General features: G+C 35.7%; 2 protein-coding genes across 2 annotated transcripts; one reads left to right on the forward strand and one right to left on the reverse strand.

The window, feature by feature from the left end:
- Positions 1-33: 33 nt before the first annotated feature.
- Positions 34-19,136, reverse strand: LOC110457570 (acid ceramidase-like). Its single transcript, XM_021508906.1, has 13 exons — positions 19,021-19,136; positions 16,646-16,689; positions 15,978-16,062; positions 15,379-15,468; positions 14,671-14,749; positions 14,247-14,321; positions 13,427-13,472; positions 9,977-10,121; positions 8,044-8,098; positions 5,328-5,506; positions 4,089-4,256; positions 1,481-1,537; positions 34-420 (listed from the first exon to the last, which is right to left on the reverse strand). The coding sequence occupies exons 1-13, from the start codon at positions 19,114-19,116 to the stop codon at positions 331-333; spliced, it is 1,209 nt and encodes a 402-aa protein (XP_021364581.1). The 5' UTR covers positions 19,117-19,136; the 3' UTR covers positions 34-330.
- Positions 19,137-19,164: 28 nt separating this feature from the next.
- Positions 19,165-24,701, forward strand: LOC110457580 (copper transport protein ATOX1 homolog). The gene is made up of 4 exons (XM_021508916.1): positions 19,165-19,245; positions 23,192-23,270; positions 23,523-23,662; positions 24,176-24,701. The coding sequence occupies exons 1-3, from the start codon at positions 19,231-19,233 to the stop codon at positions 23,651-23,653; spliced, it is 225 nt and encodes a 74-aa protein (XP_021364591.1). The 5' UTR covers positions 19,165-19,230; the 3' UTR covers positions 23,654-23,662; positions 24,176-24,701.
- The last annotated feature ends 3,122 nt before the right edge of the window (positions 24,702-27,823 follow it).

Raw genomic sequence — 27,823 nt, forward strand, 5'->3', positions numbered from 1 at the left:
GGGGGGGGGACAGTAAATGGATGATGCTCTAGGCTGTAAACTCTCTATGAACCAGTCAGACAGACATATACAAAACTGCTACAATGTACATCAACAATCATACATTATCTGTTATTCAAAGTTTTATATATATTATACTTAACATTTCTGGAAGTAATATGTATCTCATATTATAAGTTTGATCACAGCACTGTTTTGAAAATTCACTCTTCGTGATTCACTGTTTATGGTCAGTCAGTGTAACCTCGTGATACAGGGTGGTCAGTCGGTGTTACCATGGATACGGTAAAAGTCGGTCAATGTTACGATGTTGCTAAAACATACAGTTGGTTACCATGGGACACATGGTTCTGGACAGTACTGTAGCCAGGCTTCAAGATGGCCGCTGTCTACCTGCATCAGAGCGGTGTATGTTGTTAGCTGAAATGAAAATAGAGCAACACTATATTACTCACTATACTAAAATAACCATCTGAAAGCTACCACACCAGTGTTAACATTTTACACTGAACATAATATATTGTACTAAAAAAATGTGTATTAAATAAGGCAACAGATTTAAAACACTAATTAAGTCGATCATAACAATTTATAGCACATTTTAGTTATATTGAGGGCAGAGCATGATACTTTTTTTTATTGAGGACAGGTCTGCAGGATAGGACATGATACTTATTTTATTGAGGACAGGTCTGTAGGATAGGACATGATACTTTATTGAGGACAGGTCTTTAGGATAGGACATGATACTTTATTGAGGACAGGTCTGGAGGATAGGACATGATACTTTCTGGAGAATAGGACATGATACTTTCTGGAGAATAGGACATGATACTTTCTGGAGAATAGGACATGATACTTTCTGGAGGATAGGACATGATACTTACTTTATTGAGGACAAGTCTGGAGGAAATAGGACATGATACTTACTTTATTGAGGACAAGTCTGGGGATATAGGACATGATACTTACTTTATTGAGGACAAGTCTGGGGATATAGGACTTAATACTTACTCTATTGAGGACAAGTCTGGGGATATAGGACTTAATACTTGCTCTATTGAGGACAAGTCTGGGGATATAGGACTTGATACTTACTTTATTGAGGACAAGTCTGGAGGATAGGACATGTAACCTACCTTATTGAGAACACATCTGTAGGATAGGACATGATACTTTATTGAGGACACGTCTAGAGGATAGGACATGATACTTTATTGAGGACAGGTCTGTAGGATAGGACATGATACTTTATTAAGGACAGGACTGGAGAATAGGACATGATACTTACTTTATTAAGAACAGGACTGGAGGATAGGACATGATACTTTATTGAGGACATGTCTAGAGGATAGGACATGATACTTTATTAAGGACAGGACTGGAGGATAGAACATGGTACTTTATTGAGGACAGGTCTGGAGGATAGGACATGATACTTTATTGAGGACAGGTCTCGAGTATAGGACATGATACTTACTTTATTGAGGACAGGTCTGGAGGATAGGACATTATGAAGCCCTTTGATTGACACACCCTGAAATGAAAAACATATCCCTTGTTTATTAACATAAAGACATCTAATATTCGCTGTTATCGTTCCAACAATTGGAAGCCCAAATGCCCTGTATCTTTCAGTTTATATTTAATGGTGTTAGTAAAATTTATCTCATGTTGAAGTGATGAAAACAAGAGACATCTGAGGATGATATATACCCCAGCAGCAAGTGAAGTTTCCGATAAAGTCCAAGTATTGTAATTCAATACTTAATTTGAAAAGAAGGATGGCATTCTGCAAAGTATCTTTTAACCATATTTAACCATACTCCTGGTTATTTTTACCTCTCAGGATCAGAAATCATTTTTGCTAGGTGCATCTTGAAATTTTTGCTTTTATTTCAAAACTTGTCATGTCACTTAAGGAAAAAATAAACAACATAACCAAAACGAAAAAGCATAAATCCCTGAAAAGGGGAGAAAAATGCATGATAAAAGGCAGGAGCTCATCCTCATGTCATAATTATGACGTGTACCAAATTTAATGTGAATCTGACTATATCTTTGCAAGGAGCTCAAGTTGAATGAGCAGAAGGGACATAACTTCATGAAAATAGCAGAGACTGCGTAAAAAATTCATGGTATACCAAATTACCAATATAATAAATTTGCAGTAAAAATAAATCTGGTTAAAACTGTGGAAGGAGTTAACTTCCTTAAAATGGAAGAAAACTACAACCAAACTGCATGTGCACATCCTCATCTAATAGATAGGGTATAATACAGTCTACCAAATTTGAAGTGAATCCACATAACATTGTTGAAGGAGTTGATTTCACAAGCTTTTCTTAATTGAAAAAAGCAAAGGGGCATAACTCCCTAAAAAGAGAAGAAGATGATATGAAAAACGGAGACACACATCCTCATATCCCACTGATAGCAGATACTGTGTATTAAATTTGAAGATAATCCACCGAACAGTGTGGAAGAAGTTTATTTCACAAGACCTGGGACAGATGGATGGACAGAATTCTGTACAACTATTTCCCTCTGATTCGACGACTTGGGGAATAAAACGGTTGCAGCCAATCATAAGTCCATGAAGTTCATATTTGATTATATCTTTCCATCTCAGTAAGCTAAACATAATATACCTTTCAAAAGACTTGAATGGGTGAGAGTAAATTTGGAAGTTGCTTAGAAATCTATATATTTATATATTTAACCTAATTATAACTTTGAATGTGCATGAAGATCGCTTATTCGTACAAACCAGTTAGCCTTCTGCACCATAAAGCTACAGGTCATATCATTTTACTCTACACATCACCGTTCATCAATCAGAAAAAGCCATTAAAAGTTTCTGGTAAAAGCCCATCATATAATGAAATGTCAATTTTACTGGTGATCTGTTGTTATATACATGTATATTACACAAACAGATCACAAGTAAAACAGGCAAGTTCACATTAATGTGTCAATGTTACCAACACTCAGCAAAGACAAGGGATTTATATTATTTGGTTAAATAAAAGAACCAGGCTGCCAACAGAGGCTGCCAACTGATATTAGAATTACACAATGAGTACTATTACTGATTCTTTATTACTGTACAAACTACTGATTGGATCAACAGTGCACATTTCAGTTACTACTGTATATACCATAAAAATCCAATATCATATTACTTCTGAATATATCATAAAGATACAATAATGAATATTATATTACTTCTGTATATACCATAAAGATATAGAGGATATTTAATGGTGTCTTCAGTAATACCAAATATATTTCACGAGTGTGGCTATTTTTTTTATATTTTTCACGAGTGCGCAGCACGAGTGAAAAATATCAAAATATTAGCCACACGAGTGAAATATATTTGGTATTATTGAAGACACCATTAAATGTTCCATTTATTGCATTTTCAAAGCATAAAACATGAAAAAATGTAATATATTTATAAAGGGCGGGAATCAGAAGCGTTATAATTAGCGCCATATTCTAATGACGACATGCTTGACAACAGGGCTGCGAGCTATTTTGAATGGGATACTCAACGCAATTCCGACATTTGTTGCTGTTTTCTGGTATGATTGCTTATAAAACTGTTATAAATTGTATATTTCTGTAAATACTTAAGTGTGTGTACCAAACATTTACCATAACAACCACTTATTCTACCATCGCTTCATTTGAATCTGAACAAAAAAAACATTGCCTTTGAATGCAGCGAATAGAAGATACCATTATGATTGGTCAATGCCAAAAAGTGATATTTTCACAGTGTGAAAATATCACTTTTGATATTTGTCACAGTGTGAAAGATATCATTTTTATCAAGTTGATAGAATCCAATATTTCACTGGCAAAAATGTAATAAAAAATATTATATTACCAGGTACTTCTATATATACCATAAAGATACAATATTGTATTACATAAATATATTTATCCAGTATTTATCTAGTAGATAAATATAGATATGTTAGACATTTGTTAACTTCAGAAATGTTCTTATTTCATCAAATGGACTGGATTCATATAAGAGAGAACATGTCCGCAGTAACTTTTTTTATGTACTGTACCTGTTGTGTCATGTTACCCATACAATGGTGGGCAGGTGTGCGCCTATTGTCGAGGAACAGTGGCGCCTCCCAGTGGTCATAGTTAGTCTCCAGGACGTACCAACCATTGGCCCTCTCCATGTCCCACACATCTACTGCCGAGTCCCGGGCCCGTGTGATGACACACCCCTAGTAGGGTCAGTCAAAATCATAAACAATATTACAACATAATATTTGACAATAATTTAAAGAATGGTTATCAACAGCTTCAACCAATCAACTATTAAAAATCAGTCTAACTTCTGTACCAACTCCATGTTGTAAGTCAGTATATATAAAGAGTGTTTCAATGCTATTTCATTACCAACATTTTAGTACGAAAGGATTTCCAATCTTATAACTTGCTGAAGGGAGTCTTTTTTTGTAGGTTATCCCTTATTACTGCTTAGGATAATCTAATCAATATTTCAATAAATAGTTATTCATTTTCATAATTGTACCAACTTTCAATCATATTTGATTATTTTAAGGAGAATTATAAATTAGTTTAATGTAGCCATTTGTTATAAAGGCAAGTGTTAAGTTCAAGCAGCAGGAAACCATTCCTGACAGGACAATAATTAATTACCAGGAAATAACTCCTGTCAGTAGACACAAATATGGCTAATGATTTAAAAGTAAGTTTATATCAATACATAGATTTACTTTATAAGTTGTAATTTAATTACATATGCTACAATATAGTTGCTATAAATGTGTATGCTTTATTTATGAATGTGAAATATGTAGCTGTAATTATGTATGCAAAATATGTTTGATATTATTATGTATGCAACAAAATGTATGCCATAATGTATGTTACGACATGTATGCTATAATGTATGTTACGACATGTATGCTATAATTATGTATGTTAGACATCTAAGTTATAATTTTGTATGTTCGACATCTATGTTACAATTTTGTTATAATTATGTATGTTACCACATGTATGCTATATTTATGTATGTTACGACATGTGTGCTATAATTATGTATGTTACAACATCTATGTTATAATTATGTATGTTACGACATGTATTCTATAATTATGAATGTTAAGACATGTATGCTATAATTATGTTTGTTACAACATATATTCTATAGTTATGTTTGTTACGACATGTTTTCTATAAGTATGTATGTTACGATATGTATGCTATAATGAAGTTTGGTTTCTATTACTGGATCTTAACATTTCAGGAGACAACAACAATGAGACCTGTTGATAAAGTCCTGAGGTTGCGTTGCCTCCAAGTATAAAATAGGCTGGAGCCAGCATCTCCTCAACAGTCAGACTGTGTTTTGCCTCATTGTAGCTGGATGCTGACTCCATCACATTCCTGGTAAGGAAGCCCATCCACTGACCAGTACGTATTCCAAGGATCCACTCCATCAAACCTGTACAGAAATATAAACACAAAGTCACTGTATTTGTGGCCGGATTGAACAATTTGCTCTGAGCTAGCTATGTAAAAGGCAGGAATCTCAGTGAGTCTATAACTGCCAATGAGTCTATAACTGCATGTCCATGACTGCCAATGAGTCTATAATTGTCTATGATTGCCAATGAGTCTATAACTGTCTATATGACTGCCAATGAGTCTATATGGCTGTCTATGATTGCCAATGGGTCTATGACTGCCAATGAGTCTATAACTGCCAATGAGTCTATAACTGCCAATGAATCTATGACTGCCAATAAGTCTAAACTGTCTATGACTGCCAATGAGTCTATGACTGCCAATGAGTCTATAACTGCCAATGAATCTATGACTGTCTATGACTGCCAATAAGTCTATAACTGTCTATGACTGCCAATGAATCTATAACTGTCTATGACTGCCAATAAGTCTAAAACTGTTTATGACTGCCAATGAGTCTATAACTTTCTATAACAGCCATGAGTCTATGACTGCAAATGAGTCTATGACTGCCAATGAGTCTATGACTGCCAATGAGTCTATGACTGCCAATGAGTCTATGACTGCCAATGAGTCTATGACTGCCAATGAGTCTATGACTGCCAATGAGTCTATGACTGCCAATGAGTCTATGACTGCCAATGAGTCTATGACTGCCAATGAGTCTATGACTGCCAATGAGTCTATGACTGCCAATGAGTCTATGACTGCCAATGAGTCTATGACTGCCAATGAGTCTATAACTTTTTATAACTGCCAATAAGTCTATAACTGTCTATAATTGCCAATGAGTATATGACTGCCAATGAGTCTATAACTGTCTATGACTGCCAATGAGTCTATAACTAGCTATGTCTGCTATAATGAGTCTATAACTGTCTATGACTGCCAATGAGTCTATAACTGTCTATATGACTGCCAATTTGTCTATAACTGTCTATGACTGCCAATGAGTCTATAACTGTCGATGACTGCCAATGAGTCTATAACTTTTTATAACTGCCAATGAGTCTATACCTGTTTATAATTGCCAATGAGTATATGACTGCCAATGAGTCTATAGCTGTCTATGACTGCCAATGAGTATATGACTGCCAATGAGTCTATAACTGTCTATGACTGCCAATGAGTCTATTATAACTATCAAATCTGCCTAATTTCAGGGAGCTTCCAAGTTTGGACTCTTTAAGTTTAACATTTCCAACTATCTATCTTGCATACTGTTCACAATCCTCTTGGAATTATTCCGAACTAGTGAATTTGTTAAACTATTCCTAAATTCTAAGATCTAATGATTTCATCTGAAATAACAACTGACAATATGCTATTATAAAGTCTTATTGTTTCCCTAAGGGGTATATACACACATTCTGTTTATGTTTTTGGTTTTGAGCACATGGTATCGCCATGACGGAAATTTCAAAATTTTGACAAGCATGCAGTTCTTGGTGATTATATTATTGTTGGGAATTTTATAATGTTATTTTAGATTTAGAAAAAAGAATTGGTAAAGACTGAAAGGGACTTGGTTAAAACAGTTTCCTTCAAAAGCTCTCATTAACAAGTGTACTAGACCATGGTACATATTTTTAAAAATAGCACCATCCGATACATGGAGGATAAAACCAGCATGTGACGACTGAAGACAACATATCTGTTGGAGCAAGTATAACCTGCAAGCTTCAGGGAATGGATGTAAATTATAATCAGCCATCACCAGTTCCTCCATCACATAAAGATTTACAACAAAGACAGTGTGACATTACCCATGTAACATTACATAATTTATCACTTTAAATGATTTAAGGTAATAGGATTGTGTCACCATTTCTCAGTAGAATTTCTTCAAATTTTGTAGTTATATTGTTTTCAAGTGAAGAAAATTTTCTGCCACAAAAAAAGATATGGGTTGTCAGAATTTTAAGGATTTTAAATGGAAATTTATGTAAAAAGTAGTGAATTTTGAAAAAAATAATGAAAGACACAATATTTTTACAAAATAATGTCAATAAAAATGATACTGACATATATTAGTATTGCATTAGTGTATATCAATTTAATAAATGCTGAAATTGTGTAAAAATGAATTCTCTATAGACGATATAAAAATTGACATTTTATAATAAAACCACACACACATAGTAATTGCAGGCAAGAATTATCGTTCTTGAAAAACTTCACAGTAGTGAAATAGGTAGCCGGTGTCCTGAAATACAGAAAAATTGACACATGTGACTCATTGATAAAAAAATCCTGAATTAATGCCTGGATTGCTTTGAAATACTTTAATATTGAGAGAACTCACTGTTTTGTCAATAATAAACATACAATATTCATCAGTTTAATATTAAAAATTAGAATTTGCGGAAATTGTGATACTGTCTCCCTACATTGGATTTTCAACAAGGGATGTACTTCCTGTTTCCGTTTATCAATACACTCCAATGACCTTAAATGCAAGCCATGAGCTGGGAGTAATGAAACCTCTATCAGTTTATGTATTGATATAATTACCTATATAGCCACCATCTTTATTGAACCGTTCATTCATAGTCAATGTAAATTTTCCCTGAAATCAAAAGATGACATGTTCAATTTCTGATTAAAATAATTTACTTACAGTTGACAGAATCTGATTTAATACTTCACACTTGTTTGAAATGTACAAATAAATAGTTTAAAACTTCACTCTTGTTTGAAATGTACAAATAAATAGTCTAAAACTTCACTCGTTTGAAATGTACAAACAAAAGGCCCAGAGGGCCTGTATCGCTCACCTGGATATCTAAGCAATCATGGCAAAATATTCTCCAAATGAGATCCAACGGAATATGCCAGACCTCAAGGCCAATCCTTGTAGCATATCTGTATTTGATTTTTTATGCCCAGCAATTTTATGTAAGGTTATGGGGTGGGGATCTCAACTGTTTCCAAGCTGTGACTCAGAAACTAGGTCCCTAGGGTTGTGGCCAGACCCCAGGATCAATTCTAATATCATGACTGCATTTGTCTCTTTTTGCCCAGCATTTGTATATTAAGTTTTGGGGTGGGGATCTCAACCGTTTCAAAGTTATGACCCAGGGGTTATGTCTGCAAGGGTGGGGCAGACCCTTGGGTCAATTCTAATATCATGACTGCATTCGTCTCTTTATGCCCAACAATTGTATATATAGTTTTGGGGTGGGGATCTTAACCGTTTCAAAGTTATGACCCAGGGGTTAAGTCTCCAAGGGTGGGGCCAGACCCTAGGGCCATGCTTGAAGCAAATGTGCATTCCTCTCGTTATACTCAACAATTGTATATATGGTTATATGGTGGAGATCTCAACCATTTCCCACCCCTTAACCCGGGGGGTCAGCCCCACCATTTGTACAATTTTGAATCCCTGCCTCCCATGAATGCTTCCGACCTAATATGATCAATATCCATGGTATAGTTTTACAGAAGAAGTCGTTTAAAGCAATATAGCCGAATTGCCCCCTTTTGGCCCAGCCCTCAGCCCCACCATTTGTACAATTTTGAATCCCCACCACCTAGGGATGCTTTCAGTCAAATATGGTTGATATCTATCTCTTAGTTCCAGAGAAGAAGTCGCTTAAAGCAATATAGCTAAATAACCCTTTTTTGCCCCGCCCCTCAGCCCCCACGGGGATCAGCCCCACCATTTGTACAATTTTGAATCCCTGCCTCCCACGAATGCTTTTGATTAAATATGATTGATATCCAGTGCATAGTTCTACAGAAGAAGTCGTTTGTAGCAATATAGTCAAAATGCCCCTTTTGGCCCCGCCCCTCAGCCCCCTGGGGGGTCAGTCCCATCATTTGTACAATTTTGAATCCCCACCACCTAGGGATGCTTCCAGTCAAATATGGTTAAATTCCAATAAGTAGTTAAGAAGAAGTCGTTTAAAGAAATTGTTGACGGACGGACGACGGACGACGGAAGACGGACGGACGGACGCCACGGTATGGCATAAGCTCACCTTGGTCCTTTGGACCCGGTGAGGTAATAAATAGTCTAAAACTTCACACTTGTTTGAAATGTACAAATAAATAGTCTAAAACTTCACTCTTGTTTGAAATGTACAAATAAATAGTCTAAAACTTCACACCTGTTTGAAATGTACAAATAAATAGTCTAAAATTGCAAAAACACTTTGTTTACAATGTACCTTGTCGATCCCGACACTTCCATTGAAAAACAAAATGGCAATGAAGTTCCTCATTTTTGATAATATAGCTGTTCTTATAAACAAAACAAAAGACAGAGTCAGAGCATTCAGTCATTTACGGGAACATCAGCCAACTAATTTCTATTAAAGTATATATTTAAAAAGTATATATATTTAGGATGTCCTCAATATACAGTGTACCTACCGAGTAAGGTTACAAACGCTATTCAACTATTTGTAAGAGGAGAGATATAAGAAAGCATCACTTTACTTACTGGTTTTATAGCTGTAAGAATCCCAATGTATCCAGCAAAGCTGACAGATTTGAAGACAGTTTTCCCTCCTTTTTGAAAATCCACAATGCTCACCATTGGTCTCAGCAGCTCTGTCACTGCCCATGTGTTGTTCTTGATGTCCCATCTACAATAACATGTCAGTTAAAATATTAGATTTCCATTTAAAAAACTATGACTGTCCTATACTTATCAATTATCCCTAATTCTTCGTTTCCTCTAGTGAATTCATTTACCTTTTATTAACTATTTGGTTCCTTACATGTAGGTACTAGCTATATATATCGTCCTTACAAAATAATGTTCAACAAAGCAAAATCAGGGATAAGGTACAGAGGCAGATGTAAGTTGACCTTACATTACATGACCTTGAAGTCATGTGTGATGAATAGAGGTACTAGTAGTAACATACCGAGTATGTGGTGAATAGAGGAACTAGAAGTAACATACCGGGTATGTGGCGAATAGAGGTACTAGAAGTAACATACCGGGTATGTGGTCAATATAGGTACTAGAAGTAACATACCGAGTATGTGGTGAATAGCGGTACTAGTAGTAACATACCGGGAATGTGGTGAATAGAGGTACTAATAGTAACATACCGGGTATGTGGCGAATAGAGGTACTAGAAGTAACATACCGAGTATGTGGCGAATAGAGGTACTAGAAGTAACATACCGAGTATGTGGTGAATAGAGGTACTAGTAGTAACATACCGGGTATGTGATGAATAGAGGTACTAGTAGTAACATACCGGGTATGTGGTGAATATAGGTACTAGAAGTAACATACCGAGTATGTGGTGAATAGAGGTACTAGAAGTAACATACCGGGTATGTGGTGAATAGAGGTACTAGTAGTAACATACCGGGTATGTGGTGAATAGAGGTACTAGTAGTAACATACCGGGTATGTGGTGAATAGAGGTACTAGTAGTAACATACCGGGTATGTGGTGAATAGAGGTACTAGTAGTAACATACCGGGTATGTGGTGAATAGAGGTACTAGTAGTAACATACCGGGTATGTGGTGAATAGAGGTACTAGTAGTAACATACCGGGTATGTGGTGAATAGAGGTACTAGTAGTAACATACCGGGTATGTGGTGAATAGAGGTACTAGTAGTAACATACCGGGTATGTGGTGAATAGAGGTACTAGTAGTAACATACCGGGTATGTGGTGAATAGAGGTACTAGTAGTAACATACCGGGTATGTGGTGAATAGAGGTACTAGTAGTAACATACCGGGTATGTGGTGAATAGAGGTACTAGTAGTAACATACCGGGTATGTGGTGAATAGAGGTACTAGTAGTAACATACCGGGTATGTGGTGAATAGAGGTACTAGTAGTAACATACCGGGTATGTGGTGAATAGAGGTACTAGTAGTAACATACCGGGTATGTGGTGAATAGAGGTACTAGTAGTAACATACCGGGTATGTGGTGAATAGAGGTACTAGTAGTAACATACCGGGTATGTGGTGAATAGAGGTACTAGTAGTAACATACCGGGTATGTGGTGAATAGAGGTACTAGTAGTAACATACCGGGTATGTGGTGAATAGAGGTACTAGTAGTAACATACCGGGTATGTGGTGAATAGAGGTACTAGTAGTAACATACCGGGTATGTGGTGAATAGAGGTACTAGTAGTAACATACCGGGTATGTGGTGAATAGAGGTACTAGTAGTAACATACCGGGTATGTGGTGAATAGAGGTACTAGTAGTAACATACCGGGTATGTGGTGAATAGAGGTACTAGTAGTAACATACCGGGTATGTGGTGAATAGAGGTACTAGTAGTAACATACCGGGTATGTGGTGAATAGAGGTACTAGTAGTAACATACCGGGTATGTGGTGAATAGAGGTACTAGTAGTAACATACCGGGTATGTGGTGAATAGAGGTACTAGTAGTAACATACCGGGTATGTGGTGAATAGAGGTACTAGTAGTAACATACCGGGTATGTGGTGAATAGAGGTACTAGTAGTAACATACCGGGTATGTGGTGAATAGAGGTACTAGTAGTAACATACCGGGTATGTGGTGAATAGAGGTACTAGTAGTAACATACCGGGTATGTGGTGAATAGAGGTACTAGTAGTAACATACCGGGTATGTGGTGAATAGAGGTACTAGTAGTAACATACCGGGTATGTGGTGAATAGAGGTACTAGTAGTAACATACCGGGTATGTGGTGAATAGAGGTACTAGTAGTAACATACCGGGTATGTGGTGAATAGAGGTACTAGTAGTAACATACCGGGTATGTGGTGAATAGAGGTACTAGTAGTAACATACCGGGTATGTGGTGAATAGAGGTACTAGTAGTAACATACCGGGTATGTGGTGAATAGAGGTACTAGTAGTAACATACCGGGTATGTGGTGAATAGAGGTACTAGAAGTAACATACCGGGTATGTGGTGTAGGAATGCTGAGGCACAGCTATGCAAACATTATTTTAATTTACAACAATTATGAATCAATTTCTTTCAACTTATATCAATCACTCTTGTTGGCCCGGATGTAAGCGGACAGAGGGTCTTAATGTGGGAGGAAACCAAAGTAGCCAGAAGACAAGTATATCACTGCGCCAGCCGTCCACCCCCAAGGCACATGTACTGTACATTTACATATATACTAGATGTAGGCAATACAGGAACTAACAGATATGTTTAACAAGAGGGCCGCGCTGAGCGGAACAATATACGCCCGTCGAATGCCATATAGTGTTATATACTTTCTTTCATTGAAATAAGATCTGCATCATTCAAGGAGTGGTTAGCTGACATGCTATAAAAATGTAGGAGAAAATCTCTGGATAAAAAAAATCAAATACTGAAATGAACAAAGGGCAATAACTTTTGGAAAAATTGTCGAATCAAAATTCTTTTAAGGGAGACACAACTTTATATCATGATTATAATGTATACCAAGTTTCAAAGAGATCTGTTGAAAAGTGTAGGAGGAGATTGCCGGACAAAAATCAAATACTGAAATGAACAAAGGGCAATAACTTTTGGAAAAATTGTTAAATCAAAATTCTTTTAAGGGAGACACAATTACATATAATGATTATGATGTATATCAAGTTTCAAAGAGATTGGTTGAAAAATGTAGGAGGAGATTGCCGGACAAACAAAAGTTTACACCGGCCGGCCGGACAACGCCATACCATAATACTCCCGTCAAATTTGACGGGCGTATAAAAACAGATATAATAAATGTCATATTGCATAGATCCAGGTTACAAATATGTTCATAATATTTGACACAAAGGGAGGTTTGGTTTCACAGATAAAAAGGATAACACAGGGATAGTATTCACACACAGTATCTGTTACCCTGGATATATACAAACAAATGTGTATGTATCGTGGTTATCAAACACATGCACTCATATCTTGAAACATATTTACCCAAGAAATAATCCAAAGTCAAGGTTTCTGGCATGGTAGAGTTTACCTGAAAAGTTCAGGAAATAAAAAGAAAGCATCACTATTTTTTAGCATTATAATTATGCTTTCCTACAAAACTGATATAATTAAAAAATTCAAACCTTGACATCTCTAACAAACATTAATATTTAAGTTTTAAAAATTACTGCCTTTATTTTCTAATCTATAAAAGAGATTAGTGAAAATATAACTCAAAGGTATTGAAAACTAAATCACTTGAACAAATCAATGCAACTATTTACCAGCTGTATCAGTAATCGTTGTAATGACTTAATGTAGTCCAACCTTTTATTTCTTATTCATAACTAAGTACAGTGTAGCCCTTCTCAAAGTTTACAAATTTCAGTAATTATATAAAACAAATAATCCAAGGATAAAGGTAAAAGGTATCGAACGATATAGATAAAAGTTACCTAACGAAATAGGTAAAAGTTATCTATCAATATAGGTAAAAGTTACCTAACGATATAGGTAAAAGTTATCTAACGATATTGGTAAAAGTTATCTAACGATGTTGGTAAAAGTTATCTAACGATGTTGGTAAAAGTTATCTAACAATATAGGTAAAGTTATCTAACGATATAGGTAAAAGTTACCTAACGAAATAGGTAAAAGTTACCTAACGATATAGGTAAAAGTTATCTAACGAAATAGGTAAAAGTTACCTAGCGAAATAGGTAAAAGTTATCTAACGTTATAGGTAAAAGTTACCTAACGTAATAGGTAAAAGTTATCTAACGATATAGGTAAAAGTTATCTAAGACAGAAAGTTTCAACTCACCAGTAGAATCCTGTGCCACTATGGATGTGCAGACCGTGAAAAACTCATAGAAGACATTGAAGAATACAATCTCTCCTACAAAACCAGTTTATATTAACAAAACTGAACAGTTGAACCCAGTCAGGCAATAGCGTATCTAATGACTATAACTAGTGGAAACGACTTATTTAACATATATAAAACACCTGCTCATATATGGTATATGTATTTATAACAGCCTCACTTTTAAGAAATTATATATAAATGTATATAAATAAAACATCAAAAAAGTCACCATTGTACTTCAATTATAACATTAGTTCTGACGGTAAACAGTCTGTACTCATAAAAACAAATATGATTGTCATGTTTTATAGAAAACACTCTCCAGCTTTATCATACCAAAATGTGTGGATCATATGATGTTTGATGTATGAGAACTTACCCAGTTCCAGACCGGTGACATTTGCTATCCCTCTCATTTCATCGGCAAACGGCTGTGGTAAGGTCTTGTCAAAGGCAGGCTGTATCATGGGGATCACAGAGTATTAAAATGGAAGACGTAATTGGATGAGGCTAGTTCGGACATGGATATAACATACCATAAAATTTGGCAATATTGGACATCATGACTTGTACGAAAATACAAGCAATATTGACTGACCTATAACTATTTCAGCATGACTACCAGAATGACTGAATGTGTTTTTCTGTAGAAAACACAGTAAGATTATATTGTTACTACAATAGGATCACACATACACCATTATGCTTTATTGCTTAAAAAACACTTGACACTTTTTCCCCCATTTCCATATGAATGTATCCCTTGCAGTTTATGAAGTCTCAAAGAGTTTGATGCTTGTATCATTTAATGCAATGGAAAAGCCATGTATTTAATTAAAGCACATAATAATGTCTTTGAATAACAAAATAATTTCCAATCATCAGGTCATAAGAAATAATAATACTAATCCCTTTCTCTATGATCTTAATTGAAAAGCAGATGATTTAAAAAACAAAACATCATATGAGTTTGATCATTATATAAATTACACTAGGGCCATTTATTAAAGTTCATTGTTTATGGAGAGTACAAACGGACTTCTCTCCCTGATCAAATATTTTTACAAAAAGAAAATTTGAAAGTCACCCCCTCTTTATCGATGAAGTCAGCAATAGCTTGGGATCCATTGAATATGTCGCTGATCAATGACTTGAACTCATCAAGTAACATCTTGATCTGTAATATATGAAATATGTCACCCGTGTATAATTAGAACTTGGTATCTTCCTGAGTCCATCTCAATTAAGGAAATGTATTTGATTTAACTTGGGACATATCACACAGCTAATCAGTTCAGTACTATTACCGGTATAATCATTTATTTAAGCAATGAATGTTTTAGCAAATGTTATGGTTCTATAACACACATCGCTATTGATGACAAACTTGATACATCCCGGTAGGGCTTTATTGCTAATTACACCTCCAAGATTGAAATATATGAATACTGGTATATGTAAATCTTTTCTATCTTATCTTTGGCATCAACCGGAAGTGAAGTGGACAGAATGAAGAAGCGCCTCAAGAAGCGACTGACGCTTACAACGGTGTCACAATCAATGAACCAATGAACCGATTAATTGATCAAATTTATCAATCTGGGTTTTTCAATTTCTATGAAGAGTTTGACTTCAAGTGATATATGGATAGCTTTTTTTATTGATGCTTCTTAAAATTAAACCAACCTGATGTCCTTTGTTCTTTACAACAGGCGTCCATCTTTGGGCAGCTGGGAGGTCAAGATTAACCACATACGATGGTACTTTATGGCTACAGATTTGGAAATGAAATTTATGATCAGAAATTCATAACAAAAAGGTGTTGGAACATAATACTGAATATACCACTTGATTTGATGAGTTAAACATCTTTTTGAACTCAGGACTTGACTGGTATTTAAAACAGATTTTCCCCTTTGTAAAAGTTCAAGCATAATGGGAGTTATACTTGTAGAAGTACATTATGTAGCAGTAGGTTACATGTATCAATACAATATAATCTAGATCATTCTAGTTCACAATGATTACAGTACACAACATCTGTCAGCAGGGATGATTTTGTAAACAGCATATTATATAATTTGCCCTATCAAAATGTAGTTTTGTAATGTCTGGTGAAAATACTGACAACCGTTTTTAAATATACATTTTGCACCCATCTATTGCTAATATGTTTTAGACATCACAATATCTGTATGCATAATCAAAGTATATATATACACAAATACATTATGTGTGCTTCCAACAATTATTAGATGAATCCAAATGATGAGATTGATTAAAATAAATAAATCAAGAGTTTTTTGTTATTCTTGTTATGAAAAGCTTGATATTAAGGCTTTACTTTTGTTTACCTTGCTGGTGGTGGATATGCATTATTGACACACTCTTCCATAAACTGAAATAGGTAAGTAAATCACATTTAATTGAGGACAATAAAACTTGATCAAGGATTTACCACCTACAGAATATACAGAACTTATATAACACCACACCCTGATGTTAAAGTCATGAGCATGTGCAAGTGAGAGTTGTTAAACAATTGTATATTTGCTTAAAATGGGATTTATGCGTCGGACATTCTTGCTACCACTGGTTGAGACTGTCATACAGGCATTTGCTTAAATTGAGTAATTTTCTTTCGCTTTATCAAATTTACTTCCATCGTTACGTAACACTGTTTTGGATTGGATATCAAATCTCTATTGTGATTTTAGGTAAGGTAAAGTCAGGGGTTTAGGATGTTTTGGCAGTCTTTGTTAACACTGCATGGTTGTGGCTCGATCCACACTTCTCGCTCTACTTTTCTATCTTTCTCTGTATTATTTGAGGGGCTAGGTCTTGGGTAAAGTATGGATATTTTAGTAATTACTGTGGGGCTAGGATACAGTAACTCAACCAGCAGTTATAATTAAGGGCCTATGTTTTGTGTTATCTACTGTTGTCATTTGTATTGAAAAGTAACATGTTAACTATCTTAGGCAGCATCTGCAGGTGCAATAAATTGTAGCTACCCTGTACTGTATATATATATATCTTTAATTTGGTTTATTTCAATTATCTAAACTATACGGAACCTTCCCCCCTTGACGGAACCAGTTCGAACATGGATTGACCTTTGACAAATAACATTTATAGTACAGTCCCAATTTACACTAGCTGATTTTACTGCAGATACAATGTAGAACAAGTTTATTACCCAGTGGCGGATCCAGAGTAGTTTTTTGGGCTTCAGGCCCCCCCCCAGCCTGAGAAGTTTCTTTAAAAATCATGTATTTTCACCATTTTTCTCAATTTTGCCCCACCTGGAACCCCCCNATTATCGTGGGTTAATTTCCGACCTCTGTTTATTTCGGTGACGGTTGTTTGTTTCGGCAAACGTTATTTATTTTAACCGTTTTCTGATTTATATTACGGGTGAAATTCTTTCTACGTTGCGTACTTTGTACTATCGTATTTTATCCTTATTTTCCCGTTTTATCTGCTTGTAAATTTTTTGTTTACGTTCGCTTTGGAGGGTATGTCTCGGTCGGGACAGCGACGAGGTAGTGCTCATGGGTGTTCCCATTTCTTTGTGGAACGGGACCCTCATGATGCCTGTCCCAGGTGTCGTCCTTGCAGTGAGGTTTCGCCTTGTGAACTTTGTTCACAGTCAAAATCTCAGGGCAAGGACTTCATTGTTCCAAAGCTACCCTCAACTTACCGTAAGACAGATTCGTCTGTTTCTTCCGGTAAGCGAGGGAAGCAGAGAGGTAGGGGTCGTGCCACCAGCTCTCTGGGGTCTGGTGGTACTGTCTCTGTTCCTGTCTCGGGGGGTCTTGCTTCGGCAAGTCCCTCTCGTGAGCAGGGGGTGGCCCTTCCTGTCCAGGAACTCCCTGGAGTAGGGGAGGGGCAGCCTGACCCTGGCTTGGCACAGCCAAGGGTCGAATTGGCCGGGAACGCCCGTAAGCTTTCGCGCTTGCCTTCGGGTAGGGACTACCGGCCGCCGGTCACTGACTCTGTCAGTGATCAGTGGCGGATCCAGAGGGGTTTTTTGGGCTTCAGGAAACCCCCCCACTCTGAGAATTTTCTTTAAAAATCATGTATTTTCACCATTTTCTTCAATTTTTCCCCACATGGAAACCCCCCCAGGAAATTTGGAAACCCCCCCAGACAGGTCTCTGGATCCGCCACTGTTACCGGTAGGCAGAATATTGCATACAAATCTTACATACGGTAAGTGCAATACTTATTCTCAAATTGATATTAATCAGTATGTTATAAGATCATGTTTCTTCGGTTAACATTCTATTTGTTGCTTCCCTAAAACATTAAAAATAGTGGGGTAACAGACATTTCGGTACAAAGGTACCGAAACATCTTTTTGAAGTACCGAAACTACCGGTAACCGAAACGACTGTACCCCTTTCCATCTGTCGATAGCGAAGTGTTTACAAATGTAGGTACTTCCTATAAGTTATTTATAAGATTTTCGGCCTTGAGACCGACTTTTTAACTTTGTGATTTACTTGATTTTTGTGTCTTGTGTGTTGCTGATTTTATCTTTTAGGATTTTTCAGCATTTTGTGTCTTTAAAAGAAAGTACCGAAACATGCATCTCAGATACGTACAGAAACAATGAAACTAGTTAACCGGATACCGAAACGTCAAACACTGTCATCCGCATGATAGTTCAAGAGAACAATAAGCTAAATTATGCAGTCATCATTCGTTTTTAAGAAAATCTCACCGGTGGAATCTGACAATTTGTAAGACTGATGACACCAACAAAACACATCAATAATCGCTGCATCTTGATCTTGTGACTATGCCAAACAATCGACATGTGACTTATATCGCAGTCGGTTAAACGTTTGGTTTCGACAATTAGACTAAAGCGTCTGCTTGATGCGAGATACCGGAAAGTTTTAATGTATTTGTTGTGCAAGCAGTGAAGAAGATGGCAGGCGTAAAGGTATCCAGCATGTTTATATATTTATAGATACTTACTTTATGATTTCCAGTAGTTTAGAATGATGCATTATGTAAAGAGAGAAGTTAGTATTGTAAATCACCTTCATTTTTGTGTAAGTATTATGAAAAAAGACAAATGACACTTACTTTCACTTTATTTGGAAACGTGGCACAACCCGGATCTGAGTCTGACTGTCTTCAAGATGACTTCGATATACACAAAGTAGCATTGCAAATTTTTGAATTAAAATACTGTATTTCAACTTTTTAACATGCAAATATCTACACAGTCTTGTCAGACTTTTGATGTGATAAAGAGTAAAAGACTCCCATAAACAACATAACAAGTACAGCCAACAAGACCTTACAGTAGGCTTCCTACGTCGTAACCTTAAAATCCCATCATTAAGGATCAAGGAAAAAGCATACTTTGCCTTAGTATATGTACGTAAAACCTCTGGTAGAATATGCCAGCACTGTATGGGACCCCTACACAGTCAGCGACACAACTAAAGTGGAGTCTGTCCAGAGGAGGGCAGCAAGATATGTGGCAAACAATTTACAAACACAGACTTTTTTCAGTATAGGTGACCATGTGGTGACATTAATTTCAAGGTATGAACGTACCAAAGATTTATAAAGGTTGAGAAACATTTCCTTATTGATACAACTGAAAGTTTTAAATATGAGACCTACATTTCTATTAGCTTTAGATATATATATACTGCAGTGTTCACTTGCTCACTAAATTTCAGGTTTTGGTCAATAATTACACAGAGATCTCTTTCGCTTGTCACTAGATCTATTCAATGTCTCTCCCCTTGCTGGGTGATCTCAAAAGATAGGACATCAGCAATTTTACAATTTGTCATTCTTTCAAAATATTCCGTAGAACATGTAGTTGACTTACTTATGTCAGGGAAATGTGGAAGTGATATGGCCTGAAATTCCAATCTTTGAGAATGATAACTGCACATCAATATATTCATTTTATATATATATATATATAGCCAACATTAAAATGAGTAAAAAAAGAGGCGTTAAGGGATTTTTAATGATGTAACAAACTCATATGTACCTAGCTGATTTGTATTTAGGTTGCCAGCCTATGGGTACATTTGTAATGGTTCACAGTTCTACTGATCTCATGTTTAAAAGTGTAACAGGACCGGAAATATACATAGCCAATCCAGGGTTCAAATCCAGGACCTTCCAAACTCTAGACGGACCCTTTACCAATTGAGCTACCTTGGCACTGATAATCGACCCAATATAGTTCTGCTACAAAAGGATTACATCACCATATTTAACCAGTGATTCATGTATTTTTTCTAAGAATTCAGAAATTCAGCATACCTAAAAATAGTTTTGCATCATTTTATTGAAAGCCGCATGAAGGTCAGGTCTGTGTGTGTTTAATCACATATCTTCCAACATATGGTGAACATATTGATTATTTTGTGCTTAAAAATACACAATATATTTTATGCGTGTTCAATTTACCATAGGATTAATATGATACTCAGAAAGCTATTGGCTGTCAGTGTGCAACATATGGTTCATGATTCAGTATCTAATCGCAGTTTTTTTCTTTGATAACAGCAATTTTATGTGATAAAGATGCTGTTTGTTTTCTCATACAAGTGCCCGGACTGATGATTATTTATGATAAACTCCTCTAACTCAGGCCACTGATAACTGATTATATATGCTGTGATTATTCCTCCAACAAGATATGGGCAAAGGGAGACAATCCTTGTAACAAATTTTGGGAACATAACATTTGCCTGCAGTAGTGATTTAAACAATATTTTTCCTAATTTTAATTCATTAAGATGTTATTTAACAATCCTGAGTAAAAAAAGTACAAATGCATTTTTTTGTAATATTTTTTTTTTTATTGAATTTGTTACTTAGAAAGGTTTTAATATTAAATGACACATAATTTTGAACTTCAGTTGGAAAGTTCTGCTTTTGTTGAAGCCTTCATTTAATTTCTACATATGTTATTTCGAAAGATGGCATATTGTCAAAAGGATTAGGCAACAGACACAGCCTATGTAATCCCTCTCCAATTATTGAAACCTTGAAGCTTAGATAGATATCAGAATCATTTACAATGAAATCAAAGCACCAGAGACATGTATTACACCATTTTTGTGTGTATAAAGCTCCGCTGTGCTGTGCTCCTGTTGTCTGAATTGTTCATACATATATATACATTATTACGAGTGTTTTGTTATCTATTTATAGATATAATGGTTATGTAACTGATTTGATGGTATATAAAGTCAACCCCTGTAACAATTGTTTTTAAGTTTCCCTAAAAGTAATCCTTCTTATTTTGTAACAAAATGCACCAAAATGTGGAAGTTTTGAGAGGAAAAACATCAAAAAAGTAAAATATCCATTATACCATTTAAAATCAGAGTTTAGTGAGTTGTGGTTAACATTACTGGAGAGTATACGTAACATGCATTTATTCCAAATTTAAGGAAATTAAAGTACCTTTTTGATATTATTTGTCAGTGAGTCCTCCAAAACCGTCCGTCTCCTTAAACAATTCTTATTATCGCTATTTGTCAGGAAGGACTTGAGAGACCTTTCTCAAATTTGATATGTAGGTTCCCCTCGGTCTGTAGTTGTACATGTTTACTTTTGATACTGATTGGATATAAACAAAAAGGCTGACAGGCAATCTTCTTCGAATTTGACATTGAAGGTTTGTTATCGCAATTTTACGGGGAAAAATGGAGGGATCTTTCTAAAATTTGGCATGTGGGTTTCCCTGGGTCCCTAGTTGTGCATGTTTACTTTTGAGACTGATCGCATAAACAAAATGGCCAACAGGCAGCCATTTTGGATTTTTATTGTGAAGGTTTGTTAGTGCTATTTCTCAGGAAGTAGTTGAGGGATCTTTCTCAGATTTGATATGTAGGCTCCCCTTAATCCTTAGTTGTGCATGTTTATTTTGAGATTGATCATAAACTTCTTTCTCATATTTCACATTAGGTATTGTAACAGTAAATGTGTGAAACAACAAACTCACTTTGAAGATTGTTTTTTATACACAGCAGTATTAAGTTAAGTTACCATAAGGTGCATTTACCCATGTTAACATGACTCGATCACACAGATAAAAGAAGAGAAAAGATCAATCTGACAAAGAACTAGTGAAGATGGTACAATGGTGGGTGCCAAGATCTCACTCTTGTATAATATGTCAGAGTAAAACATTGATCTAGCATCAAATCCTGTCAGGGGTGAAAAGTCATTACCTGGTAATGGCACAAATTTTCTACTTATGAAAAAATGCTCTGGACTATCTTTGAGATAGTTGTACATGTACATGAATATTCATTTCTACTATAACAGCTTGACATGAATATTCATGTACATGTACAACTATCACAAAGATATATAGTCCTGAGCGATATTTAAGTCCAGTATTTTTCACCTTGAAACTTCATTGCAGGATGATTACCTGCACTCAAAAGACAAACAATGTTGATATTAGGGTCAAAAGTCAAGGTCACAATGATTTGTTTTGAGCATTCAAAGAGCTCAAGATATAGTGTTCTTTTAAAGAATACCAATCTAAGTAACCGTTGATGTGTTGAAGAAAAAAAGGGCTTTGTAGAGCAGATAATTTGTTTAAAACAAATGATTATATATGTGCACCATATCTCTGGGCTAAATGAGCCGCTGGTTAAGAGACTTATTTATGGAATTACTTGCTCACCATAAGATGTAAAGTAAACCATACTGTACCTGTTTGAACTTGTCCCTGTATTTGGGAACTTGTGGTGAATTTGGGTATAGGTTACGAGAGACAAGACTAATAAATCTTCATCATATTGATGTCATCTGACAATAATGATAATTATAAAATAGTAATAAATTTATGTACAGTAGTTTTGACCCCTGATCTTGGTTGTGTTTTTCAGACACACACATTCTTTGTGGATATGACCTGTGGGGGTTGTTCCGGTGCAGCCATCAGGGTGCTGACAAAAGACAACTTAGGTAAGTACATTAAAAGGCGATCAATACCATACTCTGGCTTCAACAATTGGCACAGGCCATGGCATATATATATTGAACTGCATTAATGGCTACAGCGTCCCTCTAGAGTTTAGATGTCCTGGTGTGACCGAGTTCAAATCCCAGTCTGGTCAGGTGTTTTTCATCTCCAAAGTGTTACAAAATTAATGGTAAGGGTTTATAAAGTGAACTGTGTTGACTTCAGCAGTATAAAGTTTTTATTCTGTATTCCAGTGGATAAAGGCAACATCGAAATTGACCTGGATAAGAAGACAGTTGTGGTTAAGTCTGAACTTGAAGCCAAGGAGCTGGAAGATGTTCTCAAAAAGACTGGGAAAGACGTGAAATTCATTAGTACAGCGTAACTTATAAAAGTGAGATTTTACTGATCTTACAACAATATTTTCATAACATAAATCTTCCTGTAATTAATAGTCTCCTGTAATAGGCTTCAGATTTAGGATTATGATATAGGATTTAGCAAAACTGTTTCAGTATTTGCCTAAAGTTGGTTTTCAAGCCTTGTTATTATATATCTATTCCTACAAGACCAACTGACCACAAGGTTACTTAAAAGATATTTTTATTTATACTATTTTGAACTCTAATATAACATTACAGGGAATTACACAGAATAATATTAATGCCAACAAACCTCCACAAATTAACAAAACTGAAGAACAGTGGGACATGCATGTCACTCCAACATGTCTTGTTAACAAACTTGTGTGTTTCTATACTTATACAGTTTTGTAATAATAATTGTTCAATTTGATTTGTGGGCATGCTGGTGTCATACTAACACAGGGTAAATTATATAGCATGTTTGGTATCTTCAGTCACTCATGATGCCTGTTGCTGATAGGATGTCCTTTTTTGTTTTGCAGATTTTGGAAGATGTATATATCCAGTAAATATCACCGAACAAACAACCTATAACTGAGGACATCGTGTCTTAGTATACAGCCATTTTGGACAAGACATTGTAGGGGTTCAGCTTATTAGTTGGTTATGGCTATATTTAGAACTTTTTAATCTTTCTGTATTGCATATCATTTGAGGTAACTCCCAGGTGCCATTTTTATATTGGACCATTTTGATGTCAAGTTCCTAAAATGTTACCCCATCTTTTATTATTGTTATCAATTGAATTGTATCAGACTGATGTACGTAATGTACTAATGTTTGCGTTTCTGTTCATGGAATAATTTAGTCTTTCCTTCATTGATACAGTCAAACAGTTAGAAAATGCTTTGTCCGTTATACTAGTCAGCAGGAAGGAACTATATTAGACAATGGGGAAGGGAGGGACGGAAACCTTGTACAGCATATTAACACAACAGGGAAGGGAGTACCCAAAATCTTACCCAGTATACTAGACAACAGGGAAGGGAGTACCCCAAATGTTATCCAGTATACTATATATATATATATATATATATATATATGGGGCAAAGAAGTAATTCCAACAGTGTGGACAAGTATAGGTTGTCAATATATATATAGCTAGACAACAGGGAAGGGAGTACCCCAATTTTATCCAGTATACTAGACAACAGGGAAGGGAGTACCCCAAATCTTACAACAGGAAAGGGAGTACCCCAAATCTTATCCAGTATACTAGACAACAGGGAAGTGAGTACCCCAAATCTTCTCCAGTATACTAGACGACAGGGAAGGGAGTACCTTAAATCTTCAAACAGGAAAGGGAGAACCCCTAATCTTATCAAGTATACTAGACAACGGGGAAGGGAGTACCCCAAATCTTCTCCAGTATACTAGACGACAGGGAAGGGAGTAACCCAATTTTATCCAGTATACTAGACGACAGGGAAGGGAGTAACCCAATTTTATCCAGTATACTATACAACAGGGAAGGGATTCCCCCAATTTTATCCAGTATACTATACAACAGGGAAGGGAGGACCCCAAATCTTATCCCGTATACTAGACAACAGGGACGGGAGAACCCCAATTTTATCCAGTATACTATACAACAGGGAAGGGAGCACCCCAAATCTTATCCAGTATACTAGACAACAGGGAAGGGAGTACCCCAAATCTTACCCAGTATACTAGACAACAGGGAAGGGAGAACCCCAATTTTATCCAGTATACTAGACAACAGGGAAGGGAGTACCCCAAATCTTATCCAGTATACTAGACAACAGTACCTGGAGAGTTAATACCTCTTTGATTAGTTGTATTTTATCACACAGGTTGTACATTATACCTTAGTCATTGCTATGTATTTTTTTGTTTACTTATATTCAACTTACATGTCATTAAAGATGAACCGTCTGGTCAAAATAATACACTGTCTGTGTTTAGTGTTCATATACAGGGATAACCTAATGTTTACACAATAACAGGGTAGAAACGATAAAAAAGTGTTTTATCAATCAACAATAATCTACAAATGATATTGTTCTCAAATATAAATACAATATTGGTATTTTATAGCAGAACTTGGGATGGGAGGATAGGAATGAACCAAAGTAATTAAAGTAATAAAAATGGACTTTTTCCCTGTATTGTTTTTCTTCCTGATTAAGTAATAACTCTGAAGGAAATAGGTGGCCAAACTAGTTCACTATAATAGACACTATGGATTGTTAAATTACCTGTAAAAATGGTGTCATACACGCTAATTGTCCTTTATTTCTGATCATTTATAATAAACATTCCAATTTTTTGGTTGATTTTTAAATTATAACACATTATTACTGAGGGATGTACTGAATCACTATTACCATATACTGCTAGTGATCAATCGTGTTCTACAGGTTTTATCATTGCTGTAGGTTTTTGCTTTACTTTAAGCTGGATGTTTCATTCCTCAAGCTAATTGAATTTATAGATCAAATTATTATTGATAAGATGGCAACTTTGGTTGGTGATGAAATTGTCTTATATGAGTGTAGCTTTCAAACTACATGTACATGTATTGTATTTTATAAAGCTTAGCTGCTAAATTTGGTATTTATATAATATTTAAACATTTGTTATGATGATATACTATATACCAACTTTTCTTGTGAATCTAAGACATGTACCAGCTTTACCTAATTACTGTAATAACTTGTTGTTAATTAAACAGACCTAGAGTTGATTGAGGTGTAACAACGTGGTTCACTAAAGAACTCCATTTGGTTATTATACAGACATAAAGAAGACAGGATGTTAAAAATGTTGTGCATGTATATTAAAGAAAACTTCTTCTCTTACCGTGGACAGGTGTATCCGCACTTTTACCGTGTGAGATTTCCTTGTCTCACCCGAGGGTTGAGACGGGGGGATTCCCCTATTCATAACAATGGTATGATATGTCACTTCAACAATACAAACCCTCGGGGAAAGATTCTTAAGTTGCCAAACACTCTGCAAAGCCTCATGTTCGGCAACTTAAGAATCTTTCCGCTTGGGTTGAGACTCCCCTATCTCGCCTCCAAGGGGGTAAGAGAAATTATTCTATTAATGTCAACTCTGTGTGTTAGCTCAAATTATTATCGTTGAACAATTCTAGGTTGTGAAGCTGTGTACGTAAAATGTAAGTGACATTTTTTGAACTCATGTAATTTTTATCAAAATTGAAATTATTTTCAATTTTCAACTACACTTTGAAAAATGCCGGACATTTTTTGCTATGGGCTCTTGAAAGTATACCTAGTATGTGTTGTACGGTATGATTTGGAATATTGGAAATATTATCCGATATTTTTTTCACCTTGGAGAATAACTGTTGAAAATAAATCAGCCTTTTATCATCATCATGATGTGTTGTTTTGTTTCTCGGAATCCCTTATATCTATACAATATTCAAAAGAATTAAGTATCAAAATTTCCTTATGATGGCAATGACACTACATGTATTTATATATCCAGCATCAAAACCCAAACTTGCTTGAATGGACTCGGCCCGGGCCCATGCAGCCTCCCTTCATAAAAAATACTGTGGATTCCTCTCAATCCCCCATATCTTTAGTCAGAAGGCAAGCTAGAGGCCCACAGGCCTTAATGGTCGCCTGAGTTAATTGTAATACAATTGTTAACTGTTTTTTGCGATGTGACAAAAACAAATATTAGATATAATTCAATTTTCTTACAGTGGATTCCTTGACATAATGATGTTGGGGAGTGAACAACATCTATATATAGGAGGTAATGGACAGAAAAAAAAGTGAATCTCGATTTAACTTGAAGCGTGGTCTACACCTGCTCCCTGCATATCTACAAAGTTTTAATCCCAATGCACTTACAAACAAAGTTTGATGCCCATTCATGAAACAGCAGCTGAGATGTATGCTCTGGAAACCAATATTTAAGTTTTTGAGGTAAATGTCAAAGGTCAAATTGATTTAGGATACAACATACAGAAGAGTTTCTGAGATATTCTCTGAAGACCACAGTCAACATGGAGAAGAAAGCAAATACTATATACCCCTTACTTCAGCTGATGCAGGTATGATAATAAAATTATGTAATCTATTTGTTTACTCTTAAAATTTAATTACCCCCTCCCCAAGGAAGAATGG

This window comes from Mizuhopecten yessoensis, unplaced genomic scaffold (genome assembly GCF_002113885.1).
Source record: "Mizuhopecten yessoensis strain PY_sf001 unplaced genomic scaffold, ASM211388v2 scaffold1147, whole genome shotgun sequence".
NCBI classification, from domain to species: Eukaryota; Metazoa; Mollusca; class Bivalvia; order Pectinida; family Pectinidae; genus Mizuhopecten; species Mizuhopecten yessoensis.